The sequence below is a fragment of the Panulirus ornatus genome, chromosome 55 (genome assembly GCF_036320965.1).
Source record: "Panulirus ornatus isolate Po-2019 chromosome 55, ASM3632096v1, whole genome shotgun sequence".
Lineage (NCBI taxonomy): Eukaryota > Metazoa > Arthropoda > Malacostraca > Decapoda > Palinuridae > Panulirus > Panulirus ornatus.
Window position 1 is genome coordinate 21,012,173 of NC_092278.1, and position 25,127 is coordinate 21,037,299.

The following is a 25,127-nucleotide window of genomic DNA, read 5'->3' on the forward strand; positions in this document are numbered from 1 at the left end:
TTTTATTAATACAGAGTGACCTAAGCCAAGCTAAGGAAGAGGTGGACAGACTACAGCAGCGACTAAGTGCCCTTGCATCTCTTCACTGTAGAGATGAAGTCTTAAGCCTTAAGTCAGAACTAGCATCTTTGAAAGGAAAGGTTAGTGTAGAAGTTCATTGTGTGATAATTCATGTTATTTTTGTGTAGTTTTTACGAGTATGTTACCAAAACAAAGTTGACATCTTTAAGAGGAAAGCCTTTTTTACTTGTGATTGTTAACATTTCCATGAATGAAAGCCTAATAGACTGAAGTTTCACCTTGTTAAGATCTGTTGACATATTTGTGTAGTTCACTTAAATTAGCTTTGAACACAACTTTGGAAGGGAAGCCTTATTTTCTGTTTGCATAATGTGGCAGACTCTTGAGGATTGCTATAGCCATCTTCATCATCAGTTCATCTATCTTTTATCTATTCATCCATCCATCTGTTGCCAGGAGCCACACTTTTTTCAACTTAATCATAGTCACAACTTGAGAACACAAAAACAGATACTTTACTCATTGTACTAATTATACTGGTGTATCCTAGCATCTAAGAATTGAATTTGAGAAGACCCATAACTCTCATTTGGATTTTGCCAAAGTTATGCCTCTTATTAATAGGTTTAGCATAAAACTTACTTAGCCTGTCTCTTACCTTAAAGGTCCCTTTTTGTACTACATTGATCCAATTCCATTCATTTCTCTCCTGCATTTTCTAGCCCTGATGATGCAGGGCATCTTCTTACCATCTTCTCACCACTTCCATGGTTTTCCCTTTTTGTTCCAACAGGTATACCGTCTTAGTTCCTCCTTACATCCCTAAGTACACCAAGTATTGTCCTTTAACATTTGATTTACAACACACTGACCTTCTGTACCTCTTTATTGAGTGCCCGTACACCACATCCATCCATCCCTTGCATATAACCATCTTTTTTATGCTATTCTCAGTGCACCTAAAACTTTCATCTCCCATCCACCTCATGGCTTACTTCAGTTTCCATTGTTCCATCTGCTGCTATGTCCACTCCCAGGTGTCTAAAGCACTCTCCTTCTTTCAGGCTCTCTCCATTCATATTCACACTCCAACCAGCTTGTCTCTCACTGCTGCTAAACTTGATAACCTTACTTTTATTCTCATTGACTCCCAACTTTCTCCATTCACTCACTTTCTCAAAGTCAGTTTTAATTTTGAATCTGCTACTAGAGCCGTATCATCAGCAAACAGCAACTGACTCACCCTCCCACGCCCTCTCCACACCACCAACAGACTGCAGACCTATTCCTCTTCAAGATCCTCTCATTAACCTCCCTTGCCACCCCATCTGTGAACAGGTAAAGGAGCCATGGTGATGACACACATCCTGCCACAGTCCCAGCTTTACCTAGAAGCACTCAATGCCTTCTTTTCCAACTTGCTCACAACCTTTCCTCCCTCTTGCTAAAAATTCTTCACTGCTTCATATTGCTATCCTCCCACATCATTAATTTGTAACACCGTCCACAATGCATCTCTGTCAGCAGTATCACATGCTTTCTCCAGGTACTTAAATGCTACAAACAAATCCATCTGTTTCTCTAAGTATTTCTCACTGGAGTTCTTCAAAGCAAACACCTCTCCAGGTACACTTATTGAACTTGTACCTCTGTAATCTGAATGTTTACTTTTGTTTTCCATTCCTTTATACAGGGGCACTATACAAGCATTCTGCCAATCCACAGGCAACTCACCTACATATATACATTGAATTTCCTAACCAACCACTCATTAATGATATGTTAAGTGTTGCTTCTGGGCTTCACCTCTAAGTATTACTTCTGTGAGTGAGTTGTCACTTTCAGTAATGCTTTATCATTTTCAAGAGATGGAAAGAGTACCTTCTGGCTTTCCTGTCTCAAAGAAGCCCACTGTACCCTGATCCTGCATTGATTGCAGCTGTTATACTTAAACAGCCCCCAAAAGGGGCCCTGGGATTGCATATAATGATAATTTGTTATGTCATACTTTATCCCATAAGCAGTCGTTTCCTAGCATCTAAAGAACTGAATGGTGCAAGTCTTATAAATCTAGATTTTGCTTGAATTATGCCTCTTATAAAATGATGCAGCCTGTAACTTATTGTGGCTCATATTGAAGAAAGTTCCACTTTTGGCTATGGAAGTTATAGTAATATAGATGCTTTTGATATTTTCTAAACAGTACTTCCTTCCATTCTTATTTCACTCCTGGCAACTATGCTGCTATGCAGTAAATAGGTATTCCATGAAATAACATTTCCCTTCATGAGATTTTGATGTTAAGCATTAGTCAATTTTTGCATACACGATTTCATAGATGTTTTCCTTGTGATGTGCTTGAATCATTCATCCTTACTGGTATTTGTTTATAATTATACAGGTTCGAGATGAAGGGGAATCATATGTCAACTACATCTCAGAACTCTCGTCTCGAATCTTGGATGTCTTATTACAGGTGGGTTCGCCGTACTTTCTTTTTGTGTACATCTATTACTGCACCCTATTACACTGAAAGTATAAACTCAAGAGTGTTTTGTCATGATGCATATCCCATATCTCAAGGCTTTTGCAGTAGTATTCTTTTGTTGTTCTACCCTCTCAGTGATATCTTCCCACTTCAGTGGCTTTTTGTTTTGGTTTTTTGTTTTTTGTTACAGCTTTTTCCCCCACATAACACCTTGTGGACCTCATCACAGGCAGGATGATTCAGTTAGGTTCAGTTCATGTTGGTAGAATTGGTCTGTACATCTAGGCTCAGTACATGTTGGTAGAATTGTTTTGTACATCATGGCTTACAGGCTTATTTGCAATCCCTGTGGAAAGGATAATGTGAGGTAGATATTTAGGGTATTTAAAGTACAGTAGTTATGAAAAAGAGGCCGAATTGGAGATGGAAGCATGTCCCTTGATAGAAACTTTTCACTACTTTTAGGACCTTTCCTCCCACACCATGCATTCGTAACACCAACCACAAAGCATATCAGTTAACCATGTTATTCGCTTTCTCCAGATATATGAATGCTAAACACAGGTCTTTTTATATCACTAAGTATTTCTAACACTGATTCTTCAAAGTAAACATCTGATTCACATGTCCTTTACCACATTATTCCTCCTCAACCTTATGCTTTTTGCATGCAGCCACCCCTCTCTACATCCACTCTTCCTTATATCTTATTAGGTTTACTTGACAAACATACCTCTGCAGTTGACCATATACCTTTGTCCCTCTTATCTATATACATGGCATTTTACAAGATGCCTTATTACTTTTGAGGATGGTAATGGCATAATTGGGATATTTGGTATGTTTATGATTTTTGCTGGTATGAATGTTGTGTTGATTATACTAATTATTCAGACATGTTCTTTGATGGCAACTGGCTAAAAAGAGGTTTCATAAGCAGATTCAGGTGCAAACTTCAGCTGAGCAAAGTGCAGCGGTGAGTGAAGCAGTAATGCTGGCTCGTGCAGACCAGGATAAGCTTCAGGAACAACTACAGGGAACACTAGATCTTCAGACCCATAAACTAAGTGATGCTCAGCGTGAGATTGAGATGTACCAGGAGCAGCTGCACCGCCACCAGGAAAATTTACAGGTTGGTCCTTAGAATATTTCTGTAGGATCAGTAACACCTGAAGAAGATATATAGAAGGTCAATAGGTGATATATTTGGGAAAAGAGGTTACAAATAGTCTTTGTGAGAAGTATGTAAGCATAGTTAATTAGTTGATTATATAACCCTGGAGCCCCTTATATGGGATTCCTGTATTGTCCATGTATCCTCTCATTATGTTTGAAATATAATATATTTTCTTCCCTGGCATCTCTTCGTTCTCATCTGTTAGTAATGTAGTCTTGTGATTTTTAGGATTTTGGTAGTGAAATGTGTTTATTACAGCAAACAACTGCAGAATTTGAGGAGGTGAAGAAAATGTTAATGGAGGAAAAGGTTGAAGCAGTTAAGAGATTGACCTTGGAGCATGAGCTGGAGATGGTGGCCATGAAAGAGCGCTGGCAGGAGGAAGATGGTGCACGACAGGAGGAGCTCTCATCACTTAGTCAGGTGAGCCATTCAGGTTAACATTCTTGGATTTTGCTCTGTTTTAGGTCTTTGGTATGGGGATTGGTAGGGTATGTAAGGTGAATCAGTGGTTGTTTTCAGATGACATGGCTCTAGTGGCAAACTAAAGAGAGAAACTAAGGCAGCTGGTGACAGAGTTTAAGATAATGTGTGGAAGGAATGAGTTCAGAGTGAATGTAAACAGAATTAAGGTAATGAGATTCCACAGGCAGATGAAGTAGGATAGCTTGAAAGTGTGTCTGAATGGGGAGGACTACTAAGTAGAGGGCTTACAGTACCTGGGAGTAGACTTGGCAGCAGATAAAACTGTGGAGGCTGAAGTGAGTCATTGTATAGGAGAAGGGGCGAGATCCTGGATGCATTTAGTTGTGTGTGAGGAGAGTGTGAGATAGGGCAAAGATGGCTATGTTTGAAGGTATTGTAGTCCCGATATTGTTGTGTGGATGCAAGACTTATCCCTAAATGCAAAAGAACAAAAGATGGAGGATGTGTTGAAAATGAATTGTTTGAGAACAATATGTGGTGCAAGGTAGGTTGATTGTGTAAGGAATGACAGTGTTATAGGAAAGAGGTGTGTTATTAAGTGCAGTATGATCAAGGGGGTTGATCATGGTTTATTAAAATGGTCTAGGCATTTAGAAAGGATGAGCAAAGAGAGACTGAGAAGATATATGTGTCAGAAGCGAAGGTAATATTGAGGAGGGGTAGACCAAGGAGATGGAGAGATGGAGTGAAATAGGTATTTAGATACCAAGCCCTGAACTTTCAGGAGTGTAAAAGGCAAGCATGGAATAAAATGATGGGGACATTTTGGCGTATAGGGCTTACCATGCTGTTATTGGGCTGAACCAGGACATTTGAAGTGATCAGGAGAAATGAGGGCATCTGTGGGTTTTGACTTTGGATGGGGGGCTTTGGTTTCATTGTATCCTGAATGACAGGTAGAGAGCGGATGTTAGCAAATGAGCCCAATCTCTTCATTGCTGGTGCTATTTATCCATCCATATCTCTGATGCCCTTTCCCATTGGTTGCTATATTGTTAAAGCTAAAGGCATATAAGTGTGAAAAAAGATTTGAATATACCTTTACCTTGCCTGGATGTGTAGAAAGGTTGGGTGAAATAGGAAAAGCTTGTAGATTTCAGTGGAACAAGTGATGGAAGATGCAGAAATTTAAAGGTAATTTAGGAAGTCTGACTACTGAAGAATATGTGTGAGAGGTTTCCCCACAAGCTAGCCAAAGACAGACTTGCCATCCTTGTTTTTGCTTCTTTAGCAGAGTACTCTGGCTGTTGATAGTGAAACCACTAAAATAGATCAAATTTGTATCTTCAATTGTCTGTTCTTGGGAGAACTTAGATGAAATTGGCTCTCACACAGAAACTGAAAAATTTGGAGGAAGCTCTTCAAAAGGCTGAAAGAGATCGCAATGAGTTAGAAAAGAACTTTCAAGACCGATTTGATGCTCACATCCAGGAAGAGAAAGACAAAATTGTTCAGATCTTAGAGGTGAGCTTCAGTGAGCGGGAAAAGAAGGCACTGGAGAGCCTGCGAGAACAGCTGGTTCAGGATCACCAGGAACATGTCAACAGGTGAGTATGGATGTTTGATAATACCCAGTGATATTGTAATATCATTGTTGACTTGAAGGTAATCTATATTTTTTTCTTAAATACTTTTTCTGATGATGTCTACCTTTTTTTTTTTTTTTTTAAGTGCTGTACCCAATTATTTTTTGATTAGAGAAAAGGCAAAAGTTGTGCAAGGCCCCACTGCTCCTATTTAAACAACCAACTTACCAAACCTGTAGCATCTTTGTAGATTGTTGGCAATCTTATTCTACTTGTATAACTCCATGTTATGAAGCAGTATTGTCCTTCACCACAGTAAAAGTATTTGCTTGCGTATGGAATTATTTTTGATGTAGCCCATTTATAAGGATTACTCTTGTTATTCTGGAAATAATTATGGTACTTTTTCAATGCACTGCTTATACAGTACATGTCACCTAGATTTGATCCAAGGCTTGCAGTTGCTGATAGGATGCTGTCAGCTATGGTATATTCAGAGCTGATCATTGTCCTCTAGAGGCTTTACATTAAGCAGAAGGGTTATCACTTGACTGGTGCTACCCAACAGATGTTGTAAAGAATTGCCCCTCGTGCTAATACCTGATATTTCTACTGATGCAAATTTCAAAACAATCTTTTCCTTTATCAAGTTTGTTTCTTTTATTTTTATCATTTTTTTCTAATGTCTTCAGACTTTTAAAAGAGAAGGAAGAGGCCATTCAAACAGCCTGTGAGGAAGTCCGCACTAAACTGGTATTGGAGTGGCGAGAGGTGGTTGACCAGCAGCACAAAGACCTCACTGAGAAACATAGCACTCTCCTTGCTCAATGCAAACACCAGTGGGAGCAAGACAAACAGGCAGAGTTATCTGCAAAAATTGCCGAAATTGTGAGTTTATGAGTTTTGTCAGGCTTTGTCATGACTTTTTATCTTTTTTTGTTAATTCAAGCATTGGTTGGTATTCACTGACATATTTTTTAGGGAAAGTTGCTGACTTTGATGAACAATAGTAAGTTTTGAATTTAGCATTGGAATTGTTTTTTATTCTTAGAATATAGATAGCTGCAGATGGAAAGTAGATTCAGTCATTAGTTGTATAGATATGTACTCTGTTACTTTAGAACCTGAATTTATTATTATACATGGGAGAAGTAGTTAAGCTTAAAATACACAAGAAATGATTGGTAAAAGGGGTATACCAGTGATTTTATGATAATATGGCATAGAGACTATGTGACAGACCATATAAGTGGGACTTGCACATTGAATGTGGCCTGTAGCCTGCATTCTCCACAAGATATTTCTGTGATCAATCTATAAAAACCCATAGTCTAGCTAGTCTACCTCAATAAATTTTATGTAATTTTGTTCATTTTACTGCTATTAGTAAATTCTTCTTTTTGTAGGAGACACGCTGCAGGGAAGAGCGAGATTCAAATGTAGAACACGTTCGACAACAGTATAAGATGGAGTTGGAAGGGTTGCGTTCTCGCTTCAGGATGATGACCACAGCCAGCATGGATAAGTCTCCCTCAGAAACTTCATTAGAAAAGTTTGAGGTGAGTAACAACTTTTATATGCCCATATGAACAGTTATGTTTGTATCATAGTTAATTTTGTTTCTTGAGATTTTTTACTTGAATATGATATATATTGATCATCATTTTCTTACTTCTCTTCACATTTACTCTCATTTCTCTATTTTCATACACTCATTCAGATTCTGTCACCAGTTCCTGGAGTTCCTCTTTTGAGTCTGCCTACAGAGAGCTGTCATTCGTAAACAGTGACTGATTCATTACCCATGCCCCCACCCCCAAGATACCATAGACCCACCCCTTGTTCTTAGACCCTTGCTTTTATCTCCCTCACCTCCCCATCAATAAATAGATTAAACAACCATAGTGACTTCACACATGATTGATGCTGTCCTACCTTCACCAGGAATCCCTTACCTTCCTCCTTTCCTAAGGGCACACATTCCTCACTTCTTGATAACTGAATTTACTGCATGTAATTGTAGCACCTTCCAAAAGGCCTCTAACTCAACCCCTTCATGTAATTTCTTCTAATTCATGAATACTTCGTACAGTTTACTTTCTCACACAAATTCATCTGCCTCTCTCGAGGCCTCATTGCTCCTCATGAATCAGATATTCCTTGCATACCCCAACCTTTTCAGTTACCACACTCATACACTTTACCTGTTTTAATTCTCATTGTCTTCATATTTACTCTTTCCTTTTTTATGTGTTAGGATTTTGTCTTTCTGGTTATCTTTGTCAGCCCTTTCATTTCGATTATTCTGCATTTTTTGTCTCCTTTTTCACATCATCATGAGAATTTTTCTTCATGTCTGAGTCTAAATTATATATGCTCATTGTCAGATTTGGAGGTTGATTGATATATGTAATTATACTCCATTCTTCATTCTTTGTTTACGTGATGTTCGTTCTTCTGCCACTTTTGGAGTTGAATGGTTCTGGGACTCCAGTTATTCTGCCAGTTATTGCTTGTTTAAATAGCCAGTACATTATCATAATTTTGCAAAGTGAACTAATATTCTGTAATTTGTTTGGTCAGCGTGGAGAGTTCTTAGATTTAGGTGCTCATGAGGCAGCACTGGCTAGATTGCGAGAGGAATTGTTGAAGGAGAAGGAAGCAGCTGTGGAGGCAACTAAACTTAGCCTCCAAGAGCAGTTTGCTCAGGCACAGCAGGAAGAATTACAAAAACATGAAGAGATGAGAAAAGAAGAGAGAAGAAGGATAGAAGCCGAAAAACAGGTTAGTTAATAAATGAGATGATTGATCTTAGGTCAAAGAGGTTAATGACCAAAGAAGGTTGGAGAGAGAGAAAGTTGGGGAATGTTTGAACCAAGAGAGGAGGGAGAGAGAAGGGCAAAAGGAAGGGAGGGAGGGTAGATAAGAAATGGTTAAGGTAGACTGGGAAGAGTAGAGAGTTCGTTGATTTAGACTGAGAAAGGGTGTTAGGGTGGTTAAGTTTGTGAGAGGGGTAAAGATATGAATGAACTAAACTCTTGCTGAGTAATGGGACAGTTAATTAGGCTGGTAGATTAAACAATTGTGGAGTGAGACTAGGATGGGATGAGGTGTGTTATACTGATTGTATGAGATGATTAAAGTAGACTTATTTTTTTGGATGAGATTAAGGAACAGACTGTGTCTGACCACTGGATAGAATGTGGGCCTAATGGATTGTTAGCATAGGCCTGCACTTGTGGATGAACTTCATCATACAGATAACCTTTAGAAACGTGAATTTCCTGCATTGGTGTGGATGATAATGACGTAACTCTTTTGGTTTCCCTCATTATAATGTTTTGGTAGAATAAAAATCAGTAGTTAAAATAACTATCTTACAATATGACAACTTATCTTTCAGATTGTTTTTAATGATGCAATAAAGTCAGTTTCCCAAGACAAGGAGAGAGTAATTGAAGACCTCCGGTTAAGAGTAGAGCTCTTGACAGATGAGACAGAAAAACTGCGAAGATTAATGCACAGTGCTGCTGCGGAATCTGCTGACCACATCATGGGTGCCCTTGCCTCAGAAAATGGAGCGTTAAAGGTAGGAGTTATTACCAGCCCTGACTGTACTGTAATAATCTTATGACCTCAAGAGTGAAATGTAATTAGTACTAGGAATTGTACAGCTCTCATGTAACTTACATAAATCAAAATTTGTGTTAAAACTAGATCTAAAGGTGATTGAATTTTTTGTATGGCTCAGTCCTTGTTTATTATTAACTCTCTTGCTGTCACCTCTGTGCAACCATTACTTTCCACTTTGGAACAGTAATGGTAAGGTCATAGGATGGATTAGACATGAGACATAGATTCCTTTTTGGAAAAGGAAATTATAGAGAGATGAACAAGTAGAATGATATGGAAAATGGACATTCTGATCTAACAAGGCTTATTATTATGCTGAATAAAATTTATCAAGCATTTAGCAAGTATTGCATTGTGATAACCACAACACCAACCAGAATTCCTCAGTTTACCTTATCACCATAACTTTTGGACTTTTAAGACTCCCTCCTTTGAATGAAGATTACTGTTCGTTATATGTAAAAACAAAATGAATGTTGTCTGCTGAAAATACAGTTTCACCTATTGGTAAAATGAAGGTATTTACTTGATGTTTTCATTGATGTCGGTTTCTTTATTATGTGTCTTGAATTTACTTTTTACCTGTTTTCAGGAGCGGTGTGAGATGCTTCAGAAGGATATTATTCGCCTGGAAGGGGAAGTTTTGCGAGCTAAACGACTGAGCTTCACTACCGAGCGGCCACATGACCTCAGCATATCTTTTACAGATGCTGCTTCTGCCTCAACCCCCTCAGGTCCTTTAAGTACAAATGAAGATGTAAGAAAACTCCAACAAGAGAATCAAGAGCTGAGAGATAAACTGGTAGGTTTTGCTTGTGTATTTTTTGAAGTCTGAGTTTCATGTATTCTCCCATCTGCTTCATATCCCATGTTTCAGTCCACTGACAGCATGTTGCCTTCTGTGCACCTAAGCTATCCTGCACTTTTTTCTTTAACCCATCTGCATGTTTAGGCCCCGAACACATAAAACCTTTTTCACTCCTCCTTCCATCATCCCTATTTAGTAAAAAATTACTGAAAGTTGAAATTTCATGTTTGTATGAGAGACAGCACAGCTAAAACCAATAGTAGAAACTTGACTGTATGTTGTAATGACAAGTTCTTGGGTGTAGATAAGATGCCATGCTTTATTCACAGAATTCCATAAGTAATGTAATATTTTATTATTTAAGATCCCTATCTTGTGCAATCTTCCCACTACAGCTCAGCTGGTGGCGTAGTATACTTACTGAAACCTCACATAATTCCAGAAAGCTTATGAAGATCAATTGTTTACATTATTTTTCCTTATTAATGCCTTTACATGTCTTCTTGCTGTATTTTACTTTTGTTTTTGCCTTGCATATATTTCATGGTGTGATCCTTATTGTTTTCCCACTTTACACATAATTGTGCAAATTATGAGGAATGGGGAACTAAGAACATTGGGTCAGTTACACATTGAAACAATTCTGTATGGTTTAGTGTTAGGTTTGATAGTTACTAACTTATAATGGTGGCTTTGAAGTTTCTGATAGTTACTAACTTATAATGGTGGCTTTGAAGTTTCTGATAGTTACTAACTTATAATGGTGGTTTTGAGGGAAGTTTCTTTTTTTTTTTTTGCTCTCTGGACGAAAACATTGTCGAAAAGATAGCGGATGGAATTACAGCTGACACTGTGCTCTCCATTATTGCTTAGATTAAATTTTCCACATCTGTAGCTGAATTATCCAGATATTTCTGCCATTGTAGGGACTTCCTTGATTCCCTATTTCTTCTTTATGTAGTAGCTAAACTTCCTGAATCATGCTTAATTTTTGTTACTCATTATTGTTGTGTAAGTATAGCCATTTGGCTATAATGCACTTTAATGATAGCCAAACTAATATGTAAAACTTTCAAATAAAGGTTTTTTGTCATTAGATCTTTATTTGAAGGTATGAAGTTGGATAATAATTGAGATCCTTATGGGTGCTGTACTTGAAACAAGATATGATTTATGTTCTTCCTTGATAATCAAAGTTGTTTCTTTTCCATGAATTAATCAGACTCGCAGTGCAACATCTTTGGTAGAACGAGGAAAGATCAGTGTGCACTCATGCCAGGCTGGTGAGGCAGTGTTGTTGGTATGGGACGACCATCATGTTCACTATCGTGTTCTCTTGGAAGGCAACCCACATCTTCACTTCCTTCACACTGAATCGTATGCACCTCTCGGCCTGTCCAAGGGTGAGTATAGAAAATTTCTTCATTTTATGTGTTTTTTTGCTTTAAGCAAAATTTATACTTTCAAAATTGGATGTATCAGTGCCATGATCTGTGTAGAGATGATTATGATTATATATATTGGTTCAGAGAAGGGTGGTCGAGACAGAACCTTTTAAGTGATTGCATTTCATGTCCTTGTTAGTGATATACATATTTCTGTATTTGAGTTTTTGTGTTTGTATGTCTTTTGTATGTTTATGACTGCTTGTCACTCGTGTATGTTACTTTATTTGTGTTTGTTGTATTTGTGTTTGTCTGTCATTGTTGTATATTTTTTCGCTTGTATGGTTTATATGTTTCCTGTTTTTGTGACATAAGCTTATTTGTTTGGATGGCATGGTTATATGTTTTTGTTGTGTATGATTGTGTTTTTGTTTCATTTTTGTGTTTATAGCTGTTATGTATGTTTCTGTAAGTTATGTATGCTTCTGTAAGTATGTCTTTGCTGCTTATTTCTGTTTTTTCCATGTCATTTTTGTATGTTACTGGAAATACTTAATTGTATAGTATGGGATGGGTGTTCCAAGCTCAAAAGGCTTCATTGTGTTTTTGTGTTTTTGTTTGTGTGTTTGGGTATCACTAGATAGTATTTCCGTGTTTGCGTTGTATGTTTGTTCCAGTCTTGTCTGTTTCTGTATTTGTGTATCATTGTTATATATTTTTGTTTATATAACAGGGTTGGGTGTTTCTCTGGGTGTGCTTGATATATATGTTTTGTTTGTATTGTATGTTTTGTATTTGTGTGTATAGTTTATTTCTATATTGTATGCATGTTTCTATGTTGTGTGTTGCTTGGTATTATTTACATTTTGTTGTATTTGTTTTTGTGTTGTATATTTGTTTGTATCTTTTTGTTTCTATGTTTCTGAGTGTCAGTTTTAGAGGTGGACTTAGCCATTTGTATGATGTGAGGTCTCTAAAATGAAATGATTATGGTGTTACCAGTAAGTGTATTGTGTTTAGGTGAGGAAGTTGGAAGTCATGATAAGCATTAGTTTTTCCAGTGTGTCTCCCCTTCCACAAAGTGACCCTATAATATCTCTTTATTCCAAATGTCCCAGTTTCCCCTTTCTTCTCCATATGTTCTCATGTGCTATCACATTGTATGGCATGTTCATATATCCCCTTCGTTTCTCTCACCTGTCTCCTTCCTCATTCTCGTACCACAGTTATCTTCTTCCTCATCCCCTTATCCTAAGTGTCTCCTGTCTTCCCATGCTTCTTCCCTTTGTATCAGGTATCCCAAGTGTCCCCATGACGCCTTTTGATCCCTGGTGTCCCCACAAGTTTCCCATCATCCCGTGTCCCCATTCCTCTTCCCTTTGTCACAGGTGTTACCACCCCTCATCCCTTTGTCCTGGGTGTCTCGGGCATCCCTGTGTTTGTTGTGTTTCCTCACCTCTTCCCATTGTCCCAATTGTCCCCATTACTTACCCTTGCCCCAGTTGTCCCCACACCTTTTTTTCTTAGTCCCACTTGTCCCCATGCTTCTTCCTCCTGTCCCAGTTCCCATATATTTCCATGCCTCTTCCCCTTGTCCCAGGTGTCCCCATGCTTCCGCTTTCCGCGAGTGCCCCTCATCTATCCCCAAGTCTCAAGTGTCATCCATAACTCTCCATGTCCTAGTGTCCCAGGTGGTCCCATATGTCCCAGGCCTGTAACATCCGTCCTGCCCATCTCCCCGTCGTGTTGGGCGTCACCTGATTACATCAGGAACTGTGTGTGGCCGGCGGCCTCGCCTCCCACTGTCTTTTCCCCCATGCCTCTCACACATTTTCTTGCTTGCTTCCCCTGCAACCCTCCCAGGCAGCTCACATCTTTCTTCACTTGTCTTCAGTCACCCACAAAGCCTAACTATTACCACCACATACCACATACCTTTTTTATGTCCACAAGTCCCCACGCTCACGATCCCCTACACATTTATCACCATTATACCCTCATTACCTCTCGCACATGCGCACTATCACCACTTATATGCCTACTGTGACCTAACACCTTTAGCATTACCCATATACTCATCACCCACACACCTTTACAGCCTCAGTATCACTTACACACCATCACCCTCTCACTTTTACAGCCCCTCTATCACCCACAAACCTTTACAGTTTTCACCATCAGAAATTCTCATCACCCCCCACACACCCTCACCATTACTTACAGACCTTCGCTTTCTCTTACAAACCTTCACTATCTCCCACACACCTTCCTCACCATCAACCACAAACCCTCGTCACCCCTCTCCCCCCACACACACCTTCACCCACACACTGTCTCCCTGAGCAATCTCTCCACATCTCTGGGACATTGTAACGCGGCTGGACCATGCGGTCAAGGTAAGTTAATGGGACTCCTAACCCTTGCCTCTGTTTGGATGTTTTACGGCGTTTTTACATGCTGATAATACGGGAAAATACTTCACGGTGATTTAAAAACCAGATAAATCGCACACGGACGTAAGAGATTCCGTCAGGTCGTGAAGACGAATGGGTGTTTGTTTACAAGAGACAGTCACCTGTTTTATGTTTATAGTTGATCGTCTTTTGTTCTATCGTTCGTACCGTCAAGGCATCGACACCATAATATTTTCATGTGTTTTTCGTATGTTAATGTAAAGCTTGAGGAATAGAATTGTAAAAGCTTCAAACTATTGAAATTATTTGTGATTATGATGATTTATTTTATATATGTAGACGTGATTTTCTTTAAATCACCCTATTGTTTTGTATCGTGGCACACAGGATTTCTGCACAGCAATTTAAACACACAGTTCTTGTGGTCACAAGAGCGTTATCTTGCTTTTTACTTATATTTCTATCGATGAAAACATTCTCGCATCTTTTTATTTTTTTTGCCAGTTATTGACTCTTGTTGAAAGTTTAAGAACTATAAAAAGATCATCCTCTCTCTCTCTCTCTCTCTCTCTCTCTCTCTCTCTCTCTCTCTCTCTCTCTCTCTCTCACAGATATGTCGTTGATCTGCGTTGAAATCCCCGTTAACACGAGTCTCCTCCCACGTTGGCGTGCTAACTGACCCCGTGATGTTACCAGCCCTCCCTGATATAGGACCTCAGCCCCCCTTCCATCCCTTACCCCCCTTTTCGGTAATCCCCCCCCCCCTCCCATGTTACTATTCCATCTCTCTCACGTTGATGATCCAGCTTTATATCAGATTCTTGGTACCCCTCCCATATCTGCCACGTCCATACCGGTCCTCCATCTGATCACCACCGCTCGTCCTGCGTCTTTCTGCCGTGTATTGATACTCAAGTCTCCCCGTGTTGGTACGTCATGTACGTTCGCGATCCGTCTCCCGCGTTCGTACGTATTTTATTACCTCCACCATTCGTGTATTATCTTCTCCCATGTTAGCATTGCTCCTACCAACTCACACTGATACCTCCATCTCTGGAATTTGCCTCGTTGTGGATTTCTGAAAGCTTCGCTATCCTTGGGCTTGTCTATAGAGACATTATAGTTTTTTTTTGTTGTTCTTCGTTTACAGGTTTGTACATATTTTGTTAATTTCTTTACAGAGATAATTGCTTGCTCTAGCGGTGACGTTTTTTTTGTACACAGGTTCAGACTTTCTTGTTTGCATTTTAATGTGGTATATTGTTTGCAGAGACACTGTAAACTACTTTCACAGTTATATTCGAAAGCGGTAAAGTTTTTTTTTCTTTACTGTTTTCTAGATGCGCCACAGAAAATGTACTGCACGGCGGAGGTGGTGACAAAGGAGTTCTGTCAGGCCAAGAAGGTAAGTACAACTCTGTGTGTTTCGCCTTTTTTACATACCCTTCGTTCCCCCTTGTTTACATTATGTACGCGTCTGCGCAGCTGAATTTTTATTTCGAGTATAAAGTGCGTTTTGTTTGTGGTAAATTGATCGTGTTGATTGGATTAGTAAGACTGATTTTAACGATAACCCAGCTATACATGTTTGAGGTATATGGTTTAGGTTATGGCTTAATAATTACGTTCAACGTCGTAATACTTATTGAGTAAAGTATATATTCAGCTTAGAAATCCCGCAAATGTCCCATCATTTTGAACTGAATTCACATAGAAGGTAAGTGACTTGAATGATGTTTACGTCGTAAAGGTAACTGGTGAACTGATTGATGTATACATCTTGAAGGTAAGTGAATTATATATTGAATAGAATTATGATTTATGTAAAACAGGGAAATACTTATTTTTTCTCTTTAACCAGACGGTGTGCGTTGTTTAGCAAGAAAAATACATAATGTATGTGAAATTTATTTATTGCTGGGAGACATGGTTTTGATTACTGTGGCTAGGCTGGCGGGAACGATCAGCTGTTTTAGATTTGGCGGGAAATGTACAAGTCGATCAGCTGTTTTTTTTGTTATGACGGGAAATGCAGAGGTTCATCAGCTGTTTTTTGTTATGACGGCGAAAGGTAAAGGTCAGTCAGCTGTTTATGCATTTAGAGGGAGTTTCTTTTTTTTTCTTTATCTTCGTTATCGGATGGAGAAATTTATATTGTTCAGCCAACGTTTACCCTAACAAGTTAGAGGAACATAGTGATTTTATAATAGCCGAAAATGCTAGACGAGAGATATCTGGACATCTGGTAACTGTTGATGTATTGAGAATCCAGAGAATCATCCGGAGATGAGGAGAATCACTGTCTTTGGGGTGTTGAAAAGTATTTATACACTCTGGGATATTGAGAACCGTCTTTTTGAGTCTTGGGATTTGTGAGAATCATTACTATTCATGGGGGTTGTACTCAGAATAATATGGTTATAAAGGTTTAGTTGTTTTTAGTCCTGAGATATTGAGAATCACTTTATGATGTACTGGGAATATCAAGTCATTTTAAAAGGCTGAGAATATTTTTTTGTTTTATTTTATTTTTATTTTTATTTTATTTATTCATTTATTTTATTTTTTTTGAAAATCACATCCTTCCTTTGTTGTTGAGAATCAGTTACATGATGAGAATCCATCGTTGTCTTCTCGTGTTGGAGAGTCCTTCAGCCTCGAGTGTTGGCTGCTGACACTGGTGGTCATGTGTCAGCGATGCAGTCTCTGCCTCACCCCACCACCACCACCATCGGGCCAACGGGGTTGGGAGGGAGGAAGTAGGGAGGGAGGGGAGTTGTCCTCGTCAGCCGGCTGACGGGGTGGGGAGGGAGAGGAAGGGGGGGGGGGGGTTGTCCTCGTCAGCCGGCTGACAGCGGAGGTAAGGTACGTCCATCCATAAGGATGATAATGGTCAGCCTTCATTACAGAGTGGAGCATCTCGCCACCGACAGATTACACGTCTGAGATTGACCGGGAACAAGACGCGAACTGGTTCTCTTTATCTGATCTGCGACCCTACGGTGGTAGTAGTAATGGTGGTGGTTGGGATGGCGTGGTGGTGTGGTGAGGTGGTAGTGGTGGTGTGGTAGTAGTTGTGGTCGTGTGGTGTGGTAGTGTGGCATGGTAGTAGTTGTGGTTTGGTAGTGGTAGTGTGATGTGGTAGTGGTGGTGTTGTGGCAGTGGTAGTGTGGTGTGGTAGTGGTGCGGTAGTGGTAGTGTGATGTAGTGGTGGTGGTGTGGTAGTGGTTGTGTGGTGTGGTAGTGGTTGTGTGGTGTGGTAGTGGTAGTGTGGTGTAGTGGTTGTGTGGTGTGGTAGTGGTAGTGGTTGTGGTGCCACAGTGTAGAGAGAGCGTCTGGACTCGTCTACATAAAGGTGGCAGTGAGGCTGGTGGTGTGGTGGTTGTTGCAAGCTATGGTTGAGGGCTAAGAGGTCAACACTTCAAGGTACTTTCAACACTTATATTCCACCTCTCCCCCCATCCCCACACACTTTACAGGTGGTTGACACTTGAAGTTAAGTCAGTGGAGGGTTATTGTATACCAAGTGGCATTGTTGACACTTGAGGTTGAGTCAGTGGGGGGGCTTTTATACCAAGTGGTTTTGTCACTGGTCCATCTTTAACCAGTGGAGGTCCTATGTCAAGGTATACAAACACTTTTATCCCTTCTAGGAAAAGGTGTGTGTGTGTGTGTGTGTGTGTGTGTGTGTGTGTGTGTGTGTGTGTGCTTTCCAAGAAAAATATATATGTGTTTTTCCCCCGCCATGCCTTGGGCCACTCGCCTCATCTTCCCTCGCTAATATCTAATTTTGAATCATAATTGGTCACTTAATTGTCGTACTCAATGCCGGGATCGTGAGCAGTTCCCCCCCACTGCTGATGACCAGTTCAGGAGAGGGGTCAGAGGTCAAGCGTGGTCACACATATGTCGTGATGCGAGTCTTGCGTCCGGCAGATGTGATTGTGGGTAGCCTGGACGGCGGCACGCGCACGCTGCCAGACGTGTCATTAAAAAACTATCGTACAGCAGCGACGACGGGACGAGTCGTGTATTCTTAGTTTTTTATGTAATGGGGAACGAGATTCCCTCATTTCTTCCTCCTTCTTTTTTTGCTGTCCCTCTTTCCTTCTAGACCTCCTCTCCTTCTCCCCCCTTCCCTCTCTTTGTATGGAGAGGGGATCTACTGTCGCTGAAATTTTATAGGAAAGGCCGAATGGAAAACGTGGAGTGTGGCCTAATGTTTTTTAAGCATCTACTAAGGTAAAACGAGAAGAACTTCAAATACACGCATATTACCATGCCTTGAACTGGCTCATTTACTGGTCAGTAACATCATTAACGAATGTAGTCAGCTGCGATTTAGGTGTTGGGTTTGATGATATAATGGTGGTAGTTCATTCCGCGGTTCTGTAGCTCCTGGCGCTGCTGTTCCTCCCTCCTCCTCCTCCTCCTCCTCCTTATCGTTCCAGGGAGTCCCCGGCTGGCCAGGTCCCCTCCTCCTCCTCCTCCCTTATCCCACAGGAGACAGGTCCCCTCCTCCTCTTACCTCCCCCCATCCTAGCTGGTGGAGTTGGGTTGCGAATGTATAGTTTGTATGATGGTATGTTTCGTTGGGGGGGACTTCTGAGAGACGTGTCACGCTAATGGATGCGCAGTAGACGCGACAGACATGCGTGAGCTCTTGTTTTTTGTTATAAGAGACGATAACTGCTCGTTTACGGGGGGGGGGGGGAGCGTGGGTCAAGTGTACGACACAATGGGGTTATGTGGGGGGTTGGGTCATGGGTTAAGAGACATGGGCGTCTGTAGGGTGTGGCTGGGTAGGGTAGGGTAAGGGAGGAAAGGAGGTTATGGTCTTATGGTAGCTGAGGATATGAGGGGTGAGGTCACGTACCACACACACACACACACACACACACACACACACACACACACACACACATCAGGGCCGTCGCTACTGATCACTTGTCCATTTGCCACGTAACTCTGGGACATCACTTCGGCTCGTTCCTCCGTCTCCACCGCCAACCCCACCCTTATCCCTTCCTCCTCCTCCACCCTCTTCCCCCTCCTCCCTCACCCCCGTACTCTCCCTCTCTCCCTCATCTTGACACACTAAGCCTCCATCATAAATCCGGCGCGTAATAACCCAGCCGACGACGCGTCGTCCAGTTTGGCCTCACCCTGAATGACTCGGAGGGCGCCCGACCTAGGGGTGGAGGTAGGGAGAGGACCGGCCCTCCACGTCCCGTCCCGTCCCGTCCCCCCGTCGTGAGGCGCAGGAGAGGCGGCCGTTGTAAGTTCACACCACTGGGTAAGACGTGTGTTGTGAGTTCACACCACTGTGTAAGACGTGTGTTGTGAGTTCACACCACTGGGTAAGACGTGTGTTGTAAGTTCACACCACTGGGTAAGACGTGTGTTGTAAGTTCACACCACTGGGTAAGACGTGTGTTGTAAGTTCACACCACTGGGTAAGACGTGTGTTGTAAGTTCACACCACTGTGTAAGACGTGTGTTGTAAGTTCACACCACTGTGTAAGACGTGTGTTGTGAGTTCACACCACTGTGTAAGACGTGTGTTGTGAGTTCACACCACTGTGTAAGACGTGTGTTGTGAGTTCACACCACTGTGTAAGACGTGTGTTGTAAGTTCACACCACTGGGTAAGACGTGTGTTGTGAGTTCACACCACTGGGTAAGACGTGTGTTGTAAGTTCACACCACTGTGTAAGACGTGTGTTGTAAGTTCACACCACTGGGTAAGACGTGTGTTGTAAGTTCACACCACTGTGTAAGACGTGTGTTGTGAGTTCACACCACTGGGTAAGACGTGTGTTGTGAGTTCACACCACTGTGTAAGACGTGTGTTGTAAGTTCACACCACTGGGTAAGACGTGTGTTGTGAGTTCACACCACTGTGTAAGACGTGTGTTGTAAGTTCACACCACTGGGTAAGACGTGTGTTGTAAGTTCACACCACTGGGTAAGACGTGTGTTGTAAGTTCACACCACTGGGTAAGACGTGTGTTGTGAGTTCACACCACTGTGTAAGACGTGTGTTGTAAGTTCACACCACTGTGTAAGACGTGTGTTGTGAGTTCACACCACTGTGTAAGACGTGTGTTGTGAGTTCACACCACTGTGTAAGACGTGTGTTGTGAGTTCACACCACTGGGTAAGACGTGTGTTGTAAGTTCACACCACTGGGTAAGACGTGTGTTGTGAGTTCACACCACTGTGTAAGACGTGTGTTGTAAGTTCACACCACTGGGTAAGACGTGTGTTGTAAGTTCACACCACTGTGTAAGACGTGTGTTGTAAGTTCACACCACTGGGTAAGACGTGTGTTGTAAGTTCACACCACTGTGTAAGACGTGTGTTGTAAGTTCACACCACTGTGTAAGACGTGTGTTGTAAGTTCACACCACTGGGTAAGACGTGTGTTGTGAGTTCACACCACTGGGTAAGACGTGTGTTGTAAGTTCACACCACTGGGTAAGACCTGTGTTCTAAGGTCGCACCACTGGGTAAGACGTGTGTTGTGAGTTCACACCACTGGGTAAGACCTGTGTTCTAAGGTCGCACCACTGGGTAAGACGTGTGTTGTAAGTTCACACCACTGGGTAAGACGTGTGTTGTAAGTTCACACCACTGGGTAAGACGTGTGTTGTGAGTTCACACCACTGTGTAAGACGTGTGTTGTAAGTTCACACCACTGGGTAAGACGTGTGTTGTAAGTTCACACCACTGGGTAAGACGTGTGTTGTAAGTTCACACCACTGTGTAAGACGTGTGTTGTAAGTTCACACCACTGTGTAAGACGTGTGTTGTGAGTTCACACCACTGGGTAAGACGTGTGTTGTAAGTTCACACCACTGGGTAAGACGTGTGTTGTAAGTTCACACCACTGGGTAAGACGTGTGTTGTAAGTTCACACCACTGGGTAAGACGTGTGTTGTAAGTTCACACCACTGGGTAAGACGTGTGTTGTGAGTTCACACCACTGGGTAAGACGTGTGTTGTGAGTTCACACCACTGGGTAAGACGTGTGTTGTAAGTTCACACCACTGGGTAAGACGTGTGTTGTAAGTTCACACCACTGGGTAAGACGTGTGTTGTAAGTTCACACCACTGGGTAAGACGTGTGTTGTAAGTTCACACCACTGGGTAAGACGTGTGTTGTGAGTTCACACCACTGGGTAAGACCTGTGTTCTAAGGTCGCACCACTGGGTAAGACCTGTGTTCTAAGGTCGCACCACTGGGTAAGACGTGTGTTGTAAGTTCACACCACTGGGTAAGACGTGTGTTGTGAGTTCACACCACTGTGTAAGACGTGTGTTGTAAGTTCACACCACTGGGTAAGACGTGTGTTGTAAGTTCACACCACTGTGTAAGACGTGTGTTGTAAGTTCACACCACTGGGTAAGACGTGTGTTGTGAGTTCACACCACTGGGTAAGACGTGTGTTGTAAGTTCACACCACTGTGTAAGACGTGTGTTGTGAGTTCACACCACTGGGTAAGACGTGTGTTGTAAGTTCACACCACTGTGTAAGACGTGTGTTGTGAGTTCACACCACTGTGTAAGACGTGTGTTGTAAGTTCACACCACTGGGTAAGACGTGTGTTGTGAGTTCACACCACTGGGTAAGACGTGTGTTGTAAGTTCACACCACTGGGTAAGACGTGTGTTGTAAGTTCACACCACTGGGTAAGACGTGTGTTGTGAGTTCACACCACTGTGTAAGACGTGTGTTGTAAGTTCACACCACTGTGTAAGACGTGTGTTGTAAGTTCACACCACTGGGTAAGACGTGTGTTGTAAGTTCACACCACTGGGTAAGACGTGTGTTGTAAGTTCACACCACTGGGTAAGACGTGTGTTGTAAGTTCACACCACTGGGTAAGACGTGTGTTGTAAGTTCACACCACTGTGTAAGACGTGTGTTGTAAGTTCACACCACTGGGTAAGACGTGTGTTGTGAGTTCACACCACTGGGTAAGACGTGTGTTGTAAGTTCACACCACTGGGTAAGACGTGTGTTGTAAGTTCACACCACTGGGTAAGACGTGTGTTGTAAGTTCACACCACTGGGTAAGACGTGTGTTGTAAGTTCACACCACTGTGTAAGACGTGTGTTGTAAGTTCACACCACTGTGTAAGACGTGTGTTGTAAGTTCACACCACTGTGTAAGACGTGTGTTGTAAGTTCACACCACTGTGTAAGACGTGTGTTGTAAGTTCACACCACTGTGTAAGACGTGTGTTGTAAGTTCACACCACTGTGTAAGACGTGTGTTGTAAGTTCACACCACTGGGTAAGACGTGTGTTGTAAGTTCACACCACTGGGTAAGACGTGTGTTGTAAGTTCACACCACTGTGTAAGACGTGTGTTGTGAGTTCACACCACTGGGTAAGACGTGTGTTGTAAGTTCACACCACTGTGTAAGACGTGTGTTGTGAGTTCACACCACTGGGTAAGACGTGTGTTGTAAGTTCACACCACTGGGTAAGACGTGTGTTGTGAGTTCACACCACTGTGTAAGACGTGTGTTGTAAGTTCACACCACTGGGTAAGACGTGTGTTGTGAGTTCACACCACTGGGTAAGACGTGTGTTGTGAGTTCACACCACTGGGTAAGACCTGTGTTCTAAGGTCGCACCACTGGGTAAGACCTGTGTTCTAAGGTCGCACCACTGGGTAAGACCTGTGTTCTAAGCTCGCACCACTGTGTAAGACGTGTGTTGTAAGTTCACACCACTGGGTAAGACGTGTGTTGTGAGTTCACACCACTGGGTAAGACGTGTGTTGTAAGTTCACACCACTGGGTAAGACGTGTGTTGTAAGTTCACACCACTGGGTAAGACGTGTGTTGTGAGTTCACACCACTGGGTAAGACGTGTGTTGTAAGTTCACACCACTGGGTAAGACGTGTGTTGTGAGTTCACACCACTGTGTAAGACGTGTGTTGTGAGTTCACACCACTGTGTAAGACGTGTGTTGTGAGTTCACACCACTGGGTAAGACGTGTGTTGTAAGTTCACACCACTGGGTAAGACGTGTGTTGTAAGTTCACACCACTGGGTAAGACGTGTGTTGTAAGTTCACACCACTGGGTAAGACGTGTGTTGTGAGTTCACACCACTGGGTAAGACGTGTGTTGTAAGTTCACACCACTGGGTAAGACGTGTGTTGTAAGTTCACACCACTGGGTAAGACGTGTGTTGTAAGTTCACACCACTGTGTAAGACGTGTGTTGTAAGTTCACACCACTGGGTAAGACGTGTGTTGTAAGTTCACACCACTGTGTAAGACGTGTGTTGTAAGTTCACACCACTGGGTAAGACGTGTGTTGTGAGTTCACACCACTGGGTAAGACGTGTGTTGTAAGTTCACACCACTGGGTAAGACGTGTGTTGTAAGTTCACACCACTGGGTAAGACGTGTGTTGTGAGTTCACACCACTGGGTAAGACGTGTGTTGTGAGTTCACACCACTGGGTAAGACGTGTGTTGTAAGTTCACACCACTGGGTAAGACGTGTGTTGTAAGTTCACACCACTGGGTAAGACGTGTGTTGTGAGTTCACACCACTGTGTAAGACGTGTGTTGTGAGTTCACACCACTGGGTAAGACGTGTGTTGTAAGTTCACACCACTGGGTAAGACCTGTGTTCTAAGGTCGCACCACTGGGTAAGACGTGTGTTGTGAGTTCACACCACTGTGTAAGACGTGTGTTGTGAGTTCACACCACTGTGTAAGACGTGTGTTGTGAGTTCACACCACTGGGTAAGACGTGTGTTGTAAGTTCACACCACTGGGTAAGACGTGTGTTGTAAGTTCACACCACTGGGTAAGACGTGTGTTGTAAGTTCACACCACTGGGTAAGACGTGTGTTGTAAGTTCACACCACTGGGTAAGACCTGTGTTCTAAGGTCGCACCACTGGGTAAGACGTGTGTTGTAAGTTCACACCACTGGGTAAGACGTGTGTTGTAAGTTCACACCACTGGGTAAGACCTGTGTTCTAAGGTCGCACCACTGGGTAAGACCTGTGTTCTAAGGTCGCACCACTGGGTAAGACGTGTGTTGTAAGTTCACACCACTGTGTAAGACGTGTGTTGTAAGTTCACACCACTGGGTAAGACGTGTGTTGTAAGTTCACACCACTGGGTAAGACGTGTGTTGTAAGTTCACACCACTGGGTAAGACGTGTGTTGTAAGTTCACACCACTGGGTAAGACGTGTGTTGTAAGTTCACACCACTGGGTAAGACGTGTGTTGTAAGTTCACACCACTGGGTAAGACGTGTGTTGTAAGTTCACACCACTGGGTAAGACCTGTGTTCTAAGGTCGCACCACTGGGTAAGACGTGTGTTGTAAGTTCACACCACTGGGTAAGACGTGTGTTGTAAGTTCACACCACTGGGTAAGACGTGTGTTGTAAGTTCACACCACTGGGTAAGACGTGTGTTGTAAGTTCACACCACTGGGTAAGACGTGTGTTGTAAGTTCACACCACTGTGTAAGACGTGTGTTGTAAGTTCACACCACTGGGTAAGACGTGTGTTGTGAGTTCACACCACTGGGTAAGACGTGTGTTGTAAGTTCACACCACTGGGTAAGACGTGTGTTGTAAGTTCACACCACTGGGTAAGACGTGTGTTGTGAGTTCACACCACTGGGTAAGACGTGTGTTGTGAGTTCACACCACTGGGTAAGACGTGTGTTGTGAGTTCACACCACTGGGTAAGACGTGTGTTGTAAGTTCACACCACTGGGTAAGACGTGTGTTGTAAGTTCACACCACTGGGTAAGACGTGTGTTGTGAGTTCACACCACTGTGTAAGACGTGTGTTGTAAGTTCACACCACTGGGTAAGACGTGTGTTGTAAGTTCACACCACTGTGTAAGACGTGTGTTGTAAGTTCACACCACTGTGTAAGACGTGTGTTGTGAGTTCACACCACTGGGTAAGACGTGTGTTGTAAGTTCACACCACTGTGTAAGACGTGTGTTGTGAGTTCACACCACTGTGTAAGACGTGTGTTGTAAGTTCACACCACTGGGTAAGACGTGTGTTGTAAGTTCACACCACTGTGTAAGACGTGTGTTGTAAGTTCACACCACTGTGTAAGACGTGTGTTGTAAGTTCACACCACTGTGTAAGACGTGTGTTGTAAGTTCACACCACTGTGTAAG

At 42.2% G+C, this 25,127-nt stretch overlaps 1 protein-coding gene across 4 annotated transcripts in view; it reads left to right on the forward strand.

Annotated features, from left to right (window-relative positions):
* Window positions 1-25,127, forward strand: part of Atg17 (autophagy-related 17) — a 176,604-nt gene that overhangs the window by 91,217 nt on the left and 60,260 nt on the right. For all 4 annotated transcript variants that reach the window (XM_071693020.1, XM_071693024.1, XM_071693022.1 and 1 more), the window contains 12 exons: window positions 15-140; window positions 2,423-2,497; window positions 3,450-3,641; window positions 3,945-4,109; window positions 5,508-5,719; window positions 6,391-6,586; window positions 7,105-7,257; window positions 8,282-8,482; window positions 9,102-9,287; window positions 9,924-10,133; window positions 11,362-11,542; window positions 15,279-15,343. In XM_071693020.1, the coding sequence (XP_071549121.1) occupies window positions 15-140; window positions 2,423-2,497; window positions 3,450-3,641; window positions 3,945-4,109; window positions 5,508-5,719; window positions 6,391-6,586; window positions 7,105-7,257; window positions 8,282-8,482; window positions 9,102-9,287; window positions 9,924-10,133; window positions 11,362-11,542; window positions 15,279-15,343 (1,962 nt within the window). The remainder of the gene's footprint in view (window positions 1-14; window positions 141-2,422; window positions 2,498-3,449; window positions 3,642-3,944; window positions 4,110-5,507; window positions 5,720-6,390; window positions 6,587-7,104; window positions 7,258-8,281; window positions 8,483-9,101; window positions 9,288-9,923; window positions 10,134-11,361; window positions 11,543-15,278; window positions 15,344-25,127) is intronic.